The sequence below is a fragment of the Rhincodon typus genome, chromosome 19 (assembly GCF_021869965.1).
Source record: "Rhincodon typus isolate 14 chromosome 19, sRhiTyp1.1, whole genome shotgun sequence".
Lineage (NCBI taxonomy): Eukaryota > Metazoa > Chordata > Chondrichthyes > Orectolobiformes > Rhincodontidae > Rhincodon > Rhincodon typus.
In genome coordinates this window covers 26383384-26401516 of record NC_063350.1, presented here as the reverse complement: position 1 = coordinate 26401516, position 18133 = coordinate 26383384, and the positions used below count along the sequence as shown (strand labels likewise).

Genomic DNA, 18133 nt, shown 5'->3' with positions numbered 1-18133 from the left:
AGCTCACCACCACCTTCTCAAGGGCAATTAGGGGCAGGCAATAAATGCTGGCCAGCCAGCAACACCCACATCCCACAAAATGAATAAATTAAAAAAAACTCATTGGTAGCTTTACAGGTAAGTTAAGGCAAAATAGGTCAATTGTGTGTTGATAACAACTGGGAAAAAAAGAAATTTCTGTATCAAAGACAAACAAATTGGCATGGGAGTATTAGAAAAAGGAATCTGCAGTTCCATCCACTTCCAAAAAACTGGAGAATCTAGCCTAGGGAATTGGAAAACTGATACAAGACCAACAGCTGTATGGTCACTTACCTGATTTGATCAAAAGTTGGAATCCCACAGTTTTGAAGAGACAGAAGTGAATAAGTTGTTGCTGTCTACCCTTTGTCAGGGGAATCACTTGGCCCTGGCAGTGGGTAAGAAGAAGGGGTCGAGCTACCTGGGGAATGAGATGAAAACCCGAGTATGATGGGCTGTGCACTTCAGAAGTATGCACACATACCAACTAGTTCATAATACTCGCCAGAGACTGGCTGTGAAAAACGGCTGCTGAATCTGTAATACTGTATTGAAACAATTTCTTTGTTCTGTTCTTGAACGAAAAAGAGGCAGACTGGACAAATTCACGTTAACCCTTTTCTGAAGAAGGGTCTAGGCCTAGGTCCAGGTCTAGGTCCATATTGCTTAAAAGTGGTATAATGTCTTGTGACCTGTTTTGTAGTAATTTAAAAGCTGTTTGCTAATTAGTTGCCATTTATCGTCCTCGAATGCATCATTCTTATAAAAGCAAAATGCTACAGATACTGTAAAGCTGACCAAAAAAACAGAAAATGCTCAATGTTTTGCGAAGGAATGTTATTTCAAACTTAAAAGATTAATTCTGTTTCTGTCTCTCTACACAGATGCTTCCAGGCTTGCTGAGTTTCTCCAGCATTTTCTGTTTTATTACCTGCTGTACTTTTGTGTGAACAAAATAGGACATATTCTGTGCTCGGGATGTTTTTGTGTTTGAAACGTGAGTTAGGATTTGGAATCAAAGGGAATTCAAAATATTTAGTGTCATGGAGGTCAGTACTGTGGAGCCACATTAATTTACAATATACATTGATTTCAATCAGGAAAATGAATGTACTATTGCCAAGTTTGCAGATGACACAGAAACAAGGTAGAAGGCAAGAGGTGAGAATGACAAATTTACAGAAGGGTTATAGACAGGTTGAGTAACTGGGCAATAATGATGGAATCAAACATAGAAAAATAAGAGGTTTGCACTTTGGCAGGCAGAACAGAAGAGCTGAATATTATTTAAATAGAGAAAGACTGGAGAAAGTCCTTATGCATGATTGCGAAATGCTAGCATCCGAGTTCAGCAGGTAATGGCGATGGCAAATGAATTAATGAAAATTATTTCAAAAAGAATAGAGTATAAATATCAGGAAGTCTTGCTAAAATTATACAAGGCACCAGTCAGAACACACCTAGAATACAGTGATATGAAACAAAGAACTGTGGAGATAGGAATCTGAAACAAAAACAGAATTGCTGGAGAAACTCAGCAGTCCAGCAACATCTGTAGGGAGAAAGCAGAGTCAATGTTTCCGGTGCAGTCATCCTTCATAAGGGTACAATGAATATATAAATGTATAAATCTGTAGAATACAGTCAATAGTTTCGGTATGTTTATCTAAGAAAATATATACTAGCATTGGCAGCAGTCCAGAGAAGGTTGACTAGGTTGATCATGAGTATGGAGGGACATTCCTATGAGAAAAGGTTGAGTAGGTTGGGCCTGTTCTCATTGGAGTTCAAAAGAATGAGAGGAGATCTTAGTGAAACATACAAGATTCTTTGGACGCTTGACAGGGTGGCGCTGAAAGGTTGTTTCCCCTTGTGGGTGAGTCCAGGACCAGATGCCATAATCTCAAACTCAGATTGCCCAGTGAGAACAGGGATGACGTGGACTTTCTTGTCTCAGAGCATAATGTTTGTGAAGAATGCTTTACTACAGAGGCAGTAGAGGCTGTGTCGATAAGTATATTCAAGATTGAGATAGGCACATTTTTGATTAGTAAGGGTATCAGCTTTTGTCAGGAGAAGGCAGGAAAGTGGAGTTGGGGCTTATCAGATCAGCCATGAACTCAGCGAATGGTGGAGCAGACTAGATGGGATGAATGGCCTACTTCTGTTTCTACATCTTATGGACTTATGATGATTGAGAAAAATAACTGATCATTCAACTCCTAACAAAAAGGTAACTTGTTTGCAAACACCATTTGTCTATCTTAGTTTGGCAGGCTTCCTAATACAAGTAGGACTATTAGTTTGAAGATGGAAAATATAAAAGAAGCACATTCATTTATGCTTTCTTCACACATTGAAACTCCTTTGCGGTGTTGAAAGGTAAGCAATTTAAGCTGGATATTCAATATCAAAAACATTGAAAGGTACAACAAAAAAGCAAAAGATTTGTACATTTAACAAACAATTAATATCCAATATTAGTTGTTCAATGCATAAAAGTTAAATGTTGGAAACACCAAGTTAAAGTTGAAATGTAGAAATCTTTCTTTTAATGACAAAGTGAATGATATAGAATATTGTCTTCCAAGAATGAGTGTTAAGGTATAGGTCTTAACACCCATTCTTTTTGACTTGTTATTTCTTGGCCATGTTCCATCACACACACAGAGTACACATTCAATTCCAGATAGATGACAACTTCTTCAACTTGCCAAATTTCAAGGAACAAATGTTCCTGAACAACTACTGAGTGAATGCTTGATGAAGGTGATGATGACAACTTACTGGCATCACATGAATGCAACTAGCAGCATTCCATTTTCACTGTCTCAGATGTATTTGCAACATCAGGTAGCAGGACAAAGTTCGCAACACCGAGGATCTTGTAAATCAGGAGGATCAAGCACATGCTCATCAGAACTCAACTTCACTGGATAGGTCATGTGGTGTGCTTTGGAGATTAAACAAAAATACCAAAGAACTGCAGATGCTGGAAATCAGTAATATTCTGAAGAAAGATCCATGGACCAAACCTTAACTCAGCTTTCTCTCTACAGACCCTGCCAGACCTGCTGCATTATCTCAGCAATTTCTGTTTTCATTGTATTGAAGATTCCTGCAGATCAATGGCAGTATTTTACTGCCAGCTGATGACATAAACTCACATCACAAGATATCCCAAACTTAAATGTAAAGATATTCTGACAGCCAAACTTGCTTGCAAGCTTGACTCCAATACATATAATTAAACAAACTTGCTTAGACCCAAACGGGAAAATCTCTGTCATCAAGTGATTTCAACATTTGAGGACAGAGTCAAGTGCCTTCAGGACAGGCAAGTGTGGCAGGATGCCAAAGCCACAAACCAACATTCTAACGATGGCTTCATAGGCAGTATTTGCAATCAGTTATTCAAATCAGAGACTTGACCTAATGTCACACATTAGCTGACATCAACATAGACTGAAACTAGTTGCTTCTTTTGCTATATACTCAACCAGCGAAGCGACAGGAGAATCCATCACAACAGTTGCTAGGATACAAGCGGCAATGACACATTCAAGGAACTAAAATAAGCAGGTATTGATGAAAACTGAAGATTGGGTGATTATAGTGATTTTCCAGAAGATGAAGGAGATGCCCAAGAAAACCACTAACAATTCAACTAACATAAAGGCCGAGAAGGGAGTTAATTGCAAGGTCACAATTGGAAAGTGGTTGAATTTCTGCAGGTGAATAGCTTCAGGCAGCCTGCATTCAAGCAAAGAATGTTAGGGTATTCTACAACACACAACTACCTGCAAGCTGAAAAATTCACTGCAAAACCCATAAGATCAGGTAATTAGAAAATGCAAAATTCACTCAAATGAACTGTAAGTTTAGATTTGAAACACTTAATTGGGAAATTGGATAAAACTTTACATAAGTCCTGACTTGCAACTGCAGAACGGTGACATTGGTGCCCAAAGTCAGAAGCTGACCCAATCCCTAACATCAGATGCCCTCATTTTAATCAGTTAAAAATTCAAATGAACAGTGCAAGAGAAAGTGAGAATTGATTACATAAACTCTGACTGGATTTTCTTCTAATCCTTTATGATGTTGTAAAACACACAGTGAAAAATAAAACTAGAGTTCAGCTAATTGATTCTGAAGTCATGGTACAGTGGTTAAGGTGATTGACTTGAACCTATGTATGCACAGGTTCAAATCCTGCTGACTACAGTTGAGGTCTGAGGGCAGATAGGATGAGAGTTTTCATCCTTCCTATTGGTTGAAGACCAATCACAGGAGGTTTAGAGGGGAGGGTCAACAAAAAAATATTTGGGTGCCACTGCTACCTCACAGCACCAAGGACCCAGGTTCAATTCCAGCCTCAGGTGACTGTGTGGAGATTGCATGTTCTCGCCATGTCTGTGTGGGTTCTGAGTGCTCCAGTTTCCTCCTGCAGTCCAAAGATACTCATGTTAGATAGATTGGCTGTGCTAAACTGTCCAGGGATGCGTAGGTTAGGTAGATCAGCCATGGAAAATGGGGAGTTACAGGGATAGGATGGGGGTCTGGGCTTGGGTGGAAAGCCCTTTGTGGTTTGGTGCAGACTCAATGGGCCAAATGGTTTCTTTCAGCACTGTAGGGATTCTATGAAAGAATTCAATTTTCTGGCAAACTAAGGGATATTGTGAATTCATAAATCTGGTTAATTTCCATAACTTTTATTCTTATGCCTAGCACTTAATCATGTGTATTTATGTATAATTAAGAACCTCATGAATAACATTCCCTCTTTAAGATCACACATTTCCTCTCATTATTACTCCTCTTCTGAATGGAGCATGTGATGCTGGATTATAGTTCCTGGGATTTAAAATTAATTTCAAGTGATATTGCAAGCAGGCAGGCAGAAACACACACAAACAAACAGAGCAAGTCATTCAGACAGCATTAAAAAACAGATTATCTGGCCATTATCACGTTGCTGCTTGTGATAGCTTACTAAATGCAGGTTGGATGCTCCATTCACACAACAGAATTTCAACAACTATCAATGTAGTCATTGATACAGTAGAAGACAACAATACAATCAGATCTTATTAATTTTCACACCTAAACTGTGTTGGTCAGTGCATTGAGTCTCGGAGTTGGGATGCCATGTTATGCTGCACAGGACGTTGGTTAGGCCATTTTTAGAATACTGTGTTCACTTCTGGTTTCCCTGCTATAGGAAAGATGGTGTTAAACTTGAAAGGGTTCAGACAAGATTTACAAAGAGTTTCTGGGGTTGGAGGGTTTGAGCTATAGGGAGAGGCTGAATAGGTTGCGGTTATTTTCCCTGGAGTGTCAAAAGCTGAGGGAGACCTTATAGAGGTTGGTAAAATCATAGATAAGGTGAAAAGCCATGGTCTTTTTCCCAGGACAGGGGAGTCCAAAACTAGAAGGCATAGGTTTAAGGTGAGAGGGGAAAGATTTGAAAGGGACCTAAGGGGCAACTTTTTCACACAGAGGATGGTATGTATATGGAATGAGCTGCCAGAAGAAGTGGTGGAGGCTGGTATAATTACAACATTCAGAAGGCATCTGATGGGTATAGTAATTGGAAGGGTTTAGAGAGATATGGGCCAAATGCTGGCAAATGGGACTAGATTAATTTAGGATATCTGGTCGGCATGGACGAGTTGGACTGAAGGGTGTTTCTGTGCTGTACATCTCTATGACTCTATAAAAGGTCCAAGGACAATAGAATTGTCAGTTTCTGAGCAGATCTGCCGGGCTAACAAGGCATTTACTGAAACAAATTCTTTGTTTATTCTTCACCCACTCCATTCAGATTCTTTTTTTCATTTAGAAATGCTTATTGAGGAGAAAACTGTTTTGTTTCTTTTGAAAAATAGTTCTTTAGTCATTTATTTAATGTTGTGTACATACAGTTCATTTTTACAATCACATTTCTTAGAAATCTGCCTTAAATGTTCATATAGTGTATCATTCTATCACTTAACCTAATAGTCCACAAGGCCTGTTCTTTCCTGCTGGAAAGGTTAACTTCACATCTGTACATGTCGAGTTGTATGCCTGCAATGCTAGGATAGCATTTTTTTTTAAAAAGAGAACTGTTTAAGTGAATAAGTGCCCTGGAGGGCACATTTTCTTCATAGTTGACACTGTTTCATTTAAGATACTGGGGTGGGTCAACCAAAGAACTTTCCACTATGGATCTGGATTTGAATTCAGCCCAGTTCAATGAGATAAAAATCCTCTGACTTGTCATTTGAAGCTACTTTGAGCACTTTCAACCAACATACTGTTGGGTGTGGATCTCCACTTAAAACAAGCTCAGGGTGGCCAGTGTGGGAAATGAAAAACCCAAGATCAACCTTCTTTATTCCAATGAGCATAACATTTCTTCAAAAAAAAAATCAGGTGGTGATAGCAGTATTGATCCAAATGTTTTATTATGTTACTAGTATGACTTTACAGTCTTAGTAGGGTGGCTTGCTCGGAGCTAATTCTGCCAGTGTTCAATCCAACAATCTTCTATTGAACAACAGCAACAATTTCATACATCTCATACTTGTTTGAGAGACTTTGCAGTGCACACAATGGCTGTTGCATTTGCTTACATCACAGTGACTGTACCTCAAGAGAAGTATGCATTGATATTGTATAGTATGCTTTGATATAGTATTCTGGAATTTACCTATGGGTGTAATTGGAATGTTAGATCCAAAGATGTGTCTGATACGTTCCTTTTCTGCCCTTTCTCGTGAATACACCCAGACACAAATAACTTCAGTTACATGGTCCGAGGAAAGCACCAAACGGACAAAGAATAAGCATGCAAATTTGTAGAAGAATTCAGTTTCAACTCATTTAACCACCACGCAGACACATTGGACACAGCACGTTCAAGAAGCTGCAACTGGGAACACATTTCGATTTCTAAAGTGACATATTTCACTAAAAATCTGACACAAGCTACAAAAGGGGACATGATGACAGATGAAAAATCCTTGGTCAAGTGTTAGGTTTGAAAGAGCTTTTTTAGAGGAGGACAGTTTGAAAGGTTTCAGGTGGGACTTTCAGAGCTTAGGGGCTTAGCAGCAGAAAGCACAGCAATTAATAGAGTTCATGAGAAGTAGATGAGATCAGATATCTTGAGTTGTAGAGTTGGAAAAGATTGCAGACATAGGAAGGGGCAAAGACAAGAAAGGATTTCTAATTGAGCAGGAAAAAGGAGAAGTTAAAATAAAGAACTGCGGATGCCGGAAATTTGAAAAAAAATACAGAAATTGCTGGAGAAACTTAGCAGGTCTGGCTGCATCTGTGGAGAGCAACGGAGTTAATGTTTCTAGTCTAGCGACCCTTCTTCAGAGCGGTTCTGAAGGATCACTGAACGTAAAACGTTAGCTCTGTTTTTGTTAATGGGAGAGGACAATTTCATAATTCGATAGATGATCTTACAGGATGACATCTTGGCACACTATACTTACAATGAAGTGTATTTATATAGCATTTTAACATAGTAACAACATCCCAAGTTTTCACAGGAGCAGTAATAGTTGATGTTTTATGCTAAGGTACAAAAAGATGCCAGGTCATTGGTCAACCGTTTCATCCAAGAGGCACGTTGCCCACATTTATGACCAGAGCCAGCACAATCACTAGTTAAACTAGGTGGTCACTTAGATCAGCAAAATTTTAACTACTTATGTAAACAAACAGACTTTGATAATGGAAATAAGAGTTCTAAACTTACTGAAACAAACACATGCTGAAAAACACATAGGCTTCTATGTATTTACACTGTAGCCTTTCCCAAAATTTCATATCATACTCCTCATTCTGTTTATGCGGTAGTTTTATAAATTTTTACATTTGAGGAAGGGTCACCGGACCCGAAACGTTAACTCTGATTTTTCTTCACAGATGCTGCCAGACCTGTTGAGCTTTTCCAGCAACTTCTGTTTTTGACACAGTTTTACATTACAAGAGGCATATTACACATTATAATGTGCATTCTTCCAGTACATAACGCATGGAAAGTGTAGAATAATGATCAGGTATAATTAGGATGATAATATTCTCCTTCAAATTAAATTTGCAATTATCAATGTAGAAATATTATTCATGCTCAGGCGTAATAATTATTTTGAAAATTACTTGTATGTGTTTGGGAGGGAGGTTTGCTGAGGGCTGAAGGTTCATCTAGGGCACCCAATATTCTTGCAACCAGCCACGTTTAGGTCCTAACATTGACTTATTGAACTTGTGTCCAGATATTGCACAAAGCTGAAAGAAATTTCAAACTATGGATTTTTTTCCAGGTTCCACTGAGGATACATGTGTCTGAAACACAGAAAGCTAGCATGCAATGCAGCAGGTAATAAGGAAGGCAAGTGGAATGTTATCCCTTATTACAAGGGGTTGAAGTATAGGAATTGGGAAGTCTCATTACTGTACAAGGTGCTAATGAGACCATGCCTAAAATACTGTGAACAGTTTTGGGAAAGTTTCATTGGAGGCAGTTTAGAGAAGGTTCACTCAGATGATCCCTGATATGGATGGATTGTCTTATGAGCAAAGGCTAAACAGGTTGGGACTTTTACACTCTGGAGTTTAGAAGAATGAGAGGTGATCTCATTGAAGAATGTAAGATTCTTAAGGGTAAATGCTGAGATGTTTCCCCATAGGGGAGAGTCTAAGACCAGAATAAGGGGGCACCAGTTTAGTACTGAGATAAGGACGAATTTCTTCCCTCAGAGGGTTGAGTGTCTTCCGAATTTCTTACCACAGAGAGCTGTGGGGGCAGAGTCCTTGTGTATTTTTAAGCAGAGGTAGATTCTTGATCAGTAGGGGAATCAAGGGTTACGTGGAAAAGACAGGAAAATGAACTTAAGGAATATAATATCAGTCATGATTCGGCTTGAGGAGCCGAATGGCCTTTTTCTTCTGGCTGTATGTGAATGTAAGTTTCTCTTTCTGCCCAGAGGCCAAGTGATGACTTCTTTTATTAACCTTGTACAATAAGAGGCAACAGAAGCAGGAACACGTGGGAGATTTGCCAATAAAATTACTCACGGTTCATTTGCAAAGTTCTCAATGACTTTCACATAGTTGGTGGGAACCAAGCCCTCGGCGGAACCGGCGGCTTTCCGTGCAAACAGATAGTCCCCTTCATCTCGGATGACTCTCAGTTTCTCGCCCTGTTTCAGCGACAGCTCTTCTGGCGACCTGGCCTGGAAATCGTACAGAGCGGTGTAGACAGGTCCTAGTTTGCGAGGCGCCACTGGGGTTGGGTTTAAGGCGGAGGGTTTGGGGTCCACCAAGGGGCCCGAGATGACAGCGATCTGACGCCGAGCTGGAGGGGAGTTTGCGGCCGGAGGCTCGGGCCAAAGACGGTCCCAGAGCGCCCGCAGACAGGGCAGGCAGCTCCGTAAGGTCTTTTCCATCACTGTCCGTCAGCAGCCTTTCCCGATGCACTTCTCCAGTTCCATAAAATAGCTCTGCATCGTTTTATTGGGGCTGAAAGGGGGTGTGGTTGGGGGAGAAAAGCAGTCAGGAACAAGGGTCCACTCACCCAGAGGTGGTGCTTTTGCCTTGGAGCAGAAGCACATTGAACTTCTGGTTACATTTGCTGGTCTTTTAGGGGGATGGTTTACTTCCTGCAGGTACAATTCAGGTGGAACCAGTTTTCAAATGTCAGCGGCAGGTATGCGGAACCGCTCAAATCACTGCAAATCAGGTTCAACCTCAAACGGTATCCCTTAGTACTGACATTAACTTTCCGCAGTTTTTTTTTCTAAAACGCGTTTTGGGGCAACTATAGTGTAAAGCTCCAAATTCAGGGCCAATGGAAATAGAAATGACTGTGGGTGGGTGCTCTGGGCAGACCGAAACTAAAACAGAAATACAGGACACGAGGGAAGAGCTGAAATTTCTTCTTTTAAAAAAAGACTCAAGCATCTCCCCTCACCGTTGAGATCCGTCTGCTTTTCTTTTCTGCCGGGCTCCAAGAGCCTTTCCCACTTTGCCAATTCTTCAAGCTGTCCTTTCGCTGCGTATCCTCCACATTTTAATCTATTCACGTTGTCTTTTTATGTGCCTGTCATTCTTTGATTTCCTTCACTGTGCTTTATGCTGCTTATGACTTCTGCCAGCTCAGCTTCTCTTTTGATCTGCAATTATAAACAGTCTCCAAGTCATTCATTTCTTTCCTTTGTATATCAACTTCAGCATCCCCAAAACCTCTCCTGCTTGCTCCTTCTTAAATGCTATCTATAATACATAAGTTCTAATGAAAGTTCTCATAGCTGAACATGACTTGGTTACAATACTTGAGTTAATATCATTACCTCCACCTATGATGGTGAGCCTGTGTATTTATCTGTAAATAGCACTCAAAATAAAGCCAGCGGATAGTTTTCAATGACACTCAGCACGCAGATAAGGTATAGCACAAGAAAATGCTGATTTGTGATTGACCTGGATCCTGATCCTGGGTATTTTTGTAAGTTCAATTAACATTGGAAGATGGAGCAAATTTATTCTTACTTTTAAGAATGTTGTGGGTTGTCTCAACTACTGTGGGGAATTTATCCCAGTGTCAAAATATGAGCAGAATTTTCAAAACAGGCTGTTGGATTTTTGAAGAAGTAGCGAAGAGGATTGATGAGGGCAGAGCAGTGGATGTGATCTATATATTGACTTCAGTAAGGCTTTAGACAAGGTTCCTCGTGGTAGACTGGTTAGCAAGGTTGGATCACATGGAATACGGGGAGAACTAGCCATTTGGTTACGAAAATGGCTTGAAGGTAGAAGACAGAGGGTAGTGACTGAGGTTTGTTTTTCAGACTGGAGACCTGTGACCAGTGGTGTGCTACAAGGCTTGGTGCTGGATCCACTGCTTTTTGTCATTTATATGAATGATTTCGATGTGAACATGGGAGATATGGATAGTAAGTTTGCAGATGACCCCAAAATTGGAGGTATAGTGGACAGCCAAAAAGGTTACTTTGAGTACAACGGGATCTTGATCAGATGGGCCAATAGGCTGAGGAGAGGCAGATGGAGTTTAATTTAGATAAATTTGAGGTGCTGCAATTTGGAAAGGTAAATCAGGACAAGACATATATAATTAATGGTAAGGTCCTGGGGACTGTTGCTGAACAGAGAGACCTTAGAGTGCAAGTTCATAGTTCCTTTAAAGTGGAGTCACAGGTAGATAGGATAGTGAAGGCAGCATTTGATATGCTTGCCTTTATTGGTCAGTGCTTTGAATATAGGAGTTGGGAGGTCATGTGGCTGTACAGGACATTGGTTAGGCCACTTTTGGAATACTGTGTGCAATTCTCATCTCCCTGCTATAAAAAGGATGTTGTGAAACTTGAAAAGGTTCAGAAAAGATTTACAAGGATATTGACAGGGTTGGAGGGCTTGAGCTATAGGGAGACGCTGAATAGGCTGGGGCTATTTTCCTTAGATCATCAGAGGCTGAGGGGTAACCTTATAGAGGTTTACAAAATCATGAAGGGCATAGATACGGCGAATAGCCAAGGTGTTTTCCTGGGGTGGGGGAGTCCAAAACTAGAGGACATAGGTTTAAAGTGAGAGGGGAAAGGTTTAAAAGGGACCTAAGGGGCAACTATTTCATGCAGAGGGTGAAATGTGTACGGAACCAGCTGCCTGAGGAAATGGTGGAGGCTGGTACAATTACTTTTAAAAATGGATGGGCATATGAATAGGAAGGGTTTAGCGGGTTATGGGTTAAATGCTGGCAAATGGGACTAGAATAATTTAGGATATCTGTTCAGCATGGACGAGTTGGACCAAAGGGCCTGTTTCTGTGCTGTACAACTCTATGAGGATCAACCTAAAGTCTTCTCAATGAAATGGAGCATTGTCCAAGCAGGGTAAAGCCTTGAAGAAGAGCTGAGCAATTATCACAACACTGAGTTTGCACAGCATGACAGGAGAATGTGTTCCACTGAATGTTGTCTTCACTAGTTCTGAGCAGCAGTCATATCAAACTCAAAACTTTAACTCTGTTTCTGTCTCGACTGATGCTGCCAGACCTGCCGAGTTTCTTCAACACCTTCTGTTTTGATGCCCTCTTCATTTGTTATATTTGTAGTCGACTTATTTCCATAAATGAAATGGATGTTACAGCATGAAAATAAGTCCTTTGGCTCAAACAATCGCTGTTAGAGCAAATAGCACAAATCATATTTATACATCCTGCTCCCTTAAACTATTCTTTCCTTATTTTTGATCCACGTATCCAATCTAATCTTAAATATTCACTTAGTTTCTTACCCAACAGCTAACTCTGGTTGAGAATTCCACAGAATCCACAGTAAGTGGAGGGACATGTAGTATTAAGGATTTGGGGAGCCTGCAGAAGGACTTGGAGAGGCTAAGAGAGTTGGCAAAGAAATGGGAGATGGCATACAATATGGGAAAGTGTCAGATTATGCACTTTGGTAAGAAGAATAGAACATAGACTATTTTCTAAAGAGGGAAAGGCTTCAGAAATCTGAAGCACAAAGGGACTTAAGAGTCCTAGTTCAGAATTCTCTCAGTTCTCTTAACATGTAGGTTCAGTTAGCAGTTAGGAAGGTAAATGCAATGTTAGCATTCATTTTGAGAAAGCCAGAAGAACAGAGATGTACTGCTAAGGCTGTACGAGACTCTGGTCAGACTGCATTTATAATATTGTGTTTTTGCCCTCATGTCTAAGTATGTGCTGGCTGTGGAGAGGGTCCACAGGAGGTTTATAAGACTGATGCCAGGGATGAAGGGCTTGTCATAATGAGGAGCAGTTGAAGACTCTGGGTTTGTACTTGATGAGAGTTTAGAAGGATGAGGGGGGATCTCAGTGAAACTTACAGAATACTGACAAGCCTGGATAGAGTGGACGTGGAGATGATGTTTCCACTAATAGGAGACACTAGGACCTGAGGACAAATCCTCTTAGTGAAGGGACGACCCTTCAGAACTGAAATGAGGAGGAGGATGGCGAATCTACAGAACTCATTATTCAGAAGGCTGTGGAAGCCAAATCACTGAGAGTATTTAAGACCGAGACAGATAATACAGATAATAAATCAGGTAACATATATAGCACAGAGAAATGCCACACAAATGCGTCAAGTGCTTCCACATAAATATCAACAGGAATTTCTATTTTCAGAATTAAATTTAGATTACTATTCCTCAAATACTAATTTAAACAAATCAAGGAAATCCAATAATCCTCTTGAACAAAAACAATGACTTATACCGTCCATTAAATTTGCATTTTATTATTTTTAAAATACACATTATTGCCGAAAGTCTTAGATCTCATGTGTTCCATGATTTTGCCCTCATCACCTCTCTGACCTTAAAAGTTACTGCTTGGTATAAAGTACAATATATTAATTACCTTTTTGTGCAGAATATCATACAAGTTAGCCAGGAAGGAGCTGAATACAAGTTAGCTGGGAAGGAGCTGAAGAAAGGGCTTAAGAGAGCTATAAGGAGGCATGAGAAAACCTTGGCAGATAGGATCAAGGAAAACCCCAAGGCTTTTTACACGTACGTAAGGAATAAGAGAATGACCAGAGAAAGGGTAGGGCCGATCAAGGATTGTAAAGGGAATTTGTGTACGGAGCCTAAAGATATAGGAGAGGTCCTTAATGAATACTTTTCTTCGGTATTCACAACTGAGAGGGACCTAGCTGTAGGAGAGGACAGAGTGAAACAGGCTGGTAGGCTAGAGGAGGTGGATGTTAGTAATGAAGATGTGCTAGGAATTTTGAGGAACTTGAAGATAGATAAGTCCCCTGGGCCTGATGGGATTTATCCAAGGATTCTATGGGAAGCGAGGGAAGAGATCGCAGGGCCTTTGGCAATGATCTTTTCGTCCTCACTGTCCACGGGTATAGTGCCGGAAGATTGGAGAGTGGCAAACGTCATTCCCTTGTTCAAAAAAGGGAATAGGGATAACCCCGGAAATTACAGGCCAGTTAGTCTTACTTCAGTAGTGGGCAAATTATTGGAAAGGGATCTGAGAGATAGGATTTATGATCGCTTGGATAGGCACAGTTTGATTCGTGATAGTCAGCATGGATTTGTGAGGGGTAGATCATGCCTCACTAACCTTATTGAATTCTTTGAAGAGGTGACCAAACACGTGGATGAAGGTAGAGCAGTGGATGTGGTATACATGGATTTAAATAAGGCATTTGATAAGGTTCCCCATGATAGGCTCATGCAGAAAGTAAGGAGGCATGGGATAGGGGGAAATGTGGCAGATTGGATTCAGAATTGGCTGACCCTTAAAAGACAAAGGGTGGTAGTGGATGGAAAATATTCAACATGGTGCTCAGTTACGAGTGGTGTACCACAAGGATCTGTTCTGGGTCCTCTTCCTTTTATGATTTTTGTAAATGATTTGGATGTAGGTGTGGAAGGGTGGATTAGTAGGTTTGCGGACGATACGAAGGTGGGTCGAGTTGTGGATGGTGTGGAGGGCTTTTCTAGGTTACAAAGGGACATTGATAGGATGCAGAGCTGGGCTGAGAAGTGGCAGATGGAGTTTAACCCTGAAAAGTGTGAGGTGATTCATTTTGGAAGGACAAATTTGAAATCAGAATACAGGGTTAACAGAAAGATTCTTGGCAGTGTGGAGGAGCAGAGGGATCTTGTGGTTCATGTTCACAGTTCCCTGAAAGCTGCCACCCAGTTAGATAGAGTTGTTAAGAAAGCGTATGGTGTGTTAGCTTTCATTAATAGAGGGATTGAGTTCAAGGGCCGTGAAGTTATGCTCCAGCTATACAAAAGCCTGGTTCGGCCACATCTGGAGTATTGTGCCCAGTTCTGGTCGCCTCATTACAGGAAAGATATGGAAGTGTTGGAAAAGGCGCAGAGGAGATTTGCCGGGATATTGCCTGGAATGGAGGGAAGGTCTTACGAGGAAACGTTGATAGAGCTAGGGCTTTTCTCCTTAGAACGACGAAGGATGAGAGGTGACTTGATAGAGGTGTACAAAATGATCAGAGGTATAGATAGAGTGGACAGCCAGAGACTTTTTCCTAGGGTGGAGGTAGCTATTACGAGGGGGCATAGTTTTAAAGTGAGTGGAGGTAGATATAGGAGAGACATCAGAGGTAGGTTCTTTACTCAGAGAGTGGTAGGGGCATAGAATGCATTGCCGGAGAGGGTAGTGGAGTCGGCCTCATTAGGGGCATTTAAGCGGCTATTAGATAAGGTAGGGGTGGAGATTAGATAGACCTTAGGTTTAGGGTAAAAGTTTGGCACAACATCGTGGGCGGAAGGGCCTGTTATGTGCTGTACTGTTCTATGCTCTATGTTCTATGTCTTCTTCAATCCAAAGAGGGTTAAAATTTCTTTAGAAATAGTCTGGGTTCTAACAATGTAGCTGTCATAGTTATTCATATGATTTGTTTCAACAATTTCAGTTGCTTCTTAATTCCATCTTTGTAACTTTCTTCATTACAAATAATTTAATTCCACACTCAAATATCATTTTAATTTGTTTCTGCAATGATGAAGGAATCAGCCAGTATAGGCATGTCTCTCCTGTTACAAAAAATGGTATGAATAATGGCACCTTGGAATGTCACCAGCCTAAATTAATGCATGACTTCACTCAGGGATATATAGTTGAAGAGCATTACTCATTCCACATGTCTGAAAACATAGAAGGATTAAAGCTTGTCCAGAATGGTAACTAAGAGATGATAATTTGATTGCTATGTAAATCGATACTTGTAACATGAATTTAAAAAAAAATTCACATTGAATGCTGGAGACTTTGAAAATTCTAACTGCAGCAGCACACACAACAATGCACAATTATTACTAATGCCAGCATAGCAGCATTTGCGATGTTTCCAGAGCTAGCTTAAAGTAGAAAGAGAAAAATGGTTTCCACCTGGAAATTTTCCAACAGGATTATGATATCTCTTTCAGAATTAATATTCTTGGTATTAGGCATTTCATTCCTGTACTTGTAAGAAACTTAACTGAAATGCATAGGGTTGTGATTGAGGCAGTCAGTTTTCTTTACCTCCTATTATTTATTTTCTGGAACACTGCTTGTACATATTAGATGACTTTCCTGAAACTTAGCTCAACTTAGAGGCTTAATTTCAGCATCTGGTAATTACCTTGTAAATCTGCTTAACCCAAATATATGGTTAGGGGAGGGCAGAAGGAGGATTGTTGGGGATGTGCAAGTCTTTCCTCTAATGTTCACAAACTAAAACACACAGTTTATAGATGGGCTTTTATGAGTAAATAGGACAAATTACAAAATAAACGTAACATAGTCTTCATAGTAATGTTTGCATTGTCTCTGACAACAAATGGATGTGGTTTGAATTTAAAGTAGATGTACAAACCTCAAATTACAATGTTCACAGCCTTAATTACATGTTACAGACAGAACTGCGGATGCTGTAAATCAGGAACAAAAACAATGTTGCTGGAAAAGCTCAGCAGGTCTAGTAGCATCTGTGAAGAAAAAACCAGAGTTAAGGTTTTGGGTCCGGTGACACTTCCTCAGAACTGGTCTCAGCCTGGTATCTGTTTAAAGCAAAGCCATTCTTGTAATCATTACATTATTGGGATATGAGCAAACCAGCTTTTCTTTTCCATCTTGAAATAAGTCAAACACTAAAACATCATATTGCATTCAGTACAGACCATCATGACATTTACATGATAGATGAGGAACACTATGTTGGTGGCTCAGATGTCATGATGCGCAGAGAGGGGAATGCTGTGTTTCCATCCACGTTGGTGTTGTTCCAACCATTTTCTAGTATAATTTCACATCAAGAGAAGGGAAACCGATGGCAGCAAATGCAGCTCATGGTGGACACCATCAGCACTGGGCTCTACCAGGTCATCAAGCAATGCAAACCACAGCCCCCAACCAAGGAGCCTCCATTCCCCTTTAACCTTGCACTAACCCAACTCAGTCCATTTGTACCCAAGAGGAGCTGTGATGGGTTGGTAGAGCCCTGAGTTCAAATCCCATCTGCTCCAAAGGTGTCATAACATCTTGAACGGGTTGAATAGAAACTACCTAAAAGATGCATGAGTTACTGCTGACTTTGAGATGGGTCTTGCTGCACTTGTGTAATTCTGTTTCACATCTCACCATAATGCACATTGCTCAGACTCAATGTTCCCTCTAAGCTGTGTGGCTGCTCTGAGGATCCTTGCATGGTGATCAGCATGCCAATGGTGTTCACAGTATTTAATTCCACTTCCAAAAGTCACTGCCACACATGGAACTCAGAGGCCCAGGCAGAAAAAAAAGTAGCAGCAACGCTAGTCAATCCTGCAAGATTCCACCCCAGACCACCAGAAGAACAATGAATATAACAAAGAAAAATGTAAAATGTATTCTGCTGCCATGGCAAGTGAGTCAGTCTTTCAGAAAGAGCTACCCTAAAAAGTCTGTGCACTTTTCAAGAAGTGTGTATGTTTAAGCTGCCTCACTGAACATTTTCTCCATCCATCCTGCAAAGGTATCAAAATAGATTGTAAAGTGGTGCTATTTAATCTATATGTTTGACAGCATTACCTTTCTTTATAAAATCAATCAGTTTCTTAGCTTTGCAGAATTTTGTATCCTCAATTTGTAAAATGCTAATCAGCTGTTTTTGTGTCACTTGCTTTCAATCATCATAGAGACAGGCCCTTTGGCCCACTGTGTCAATGCCAACCAATAAATATCAAGCAAGACTAATCCCATTTACCTGCTCTTGGTCCATAACCTACTATGCCCTGGCATTTTAAGAACTCATCCAGATGCTTCCTAAATGTTGTGAGAGTAACTGCCTCCATCACCCTCTCAGACAGTACATTCCTCATATCTACCATGCTCTGGGTGAATTTTTTTTTATATAGATTAACTCTAATCCACTTATTCCTCACCTTAAACGTATGCCTTCTGGTCTTAAACATGTCTGCCATGGGGAAGAGATTCTCACCATCTACCCTGTCTATGCCTCTCAATTTTGTATACCACAATCAGATCCCCCCTCAGCCTCTTCTGCTCCAAGGAAAACAAACCCAGCCTATCCAGTCTCTCCTA

The 18133-nt window shown here is 40.5% G+C and overlaps 1 protein-coding gene across 1 annotated transcript in view; it reads right to left on the bottom strand.

Moving 5' to 3' along the window:
- Nucleotides 1-9661, bottom strand: part of LOC109928565 (tyrosine-protein kinase Srms-like) — a 50247-nt gene extending 40586 nt beyond the window's left edge. Inside the window, exon 1 of the mRNA XM_048608563.1 lies at nucleotides 9100-9661. Within this exon, the coding sequence (XP_048464520.1) occupies nucleotides 9100-9470 (371 nt within the window). The 5' untranslated portion in view covers nucleotides 9471-9661. The remainder of the gene's footprint in view (nucleotides 1-9099) is intronic.
- Nucleotides 9662-18133: the final 8472 nt, after the last annotated feature.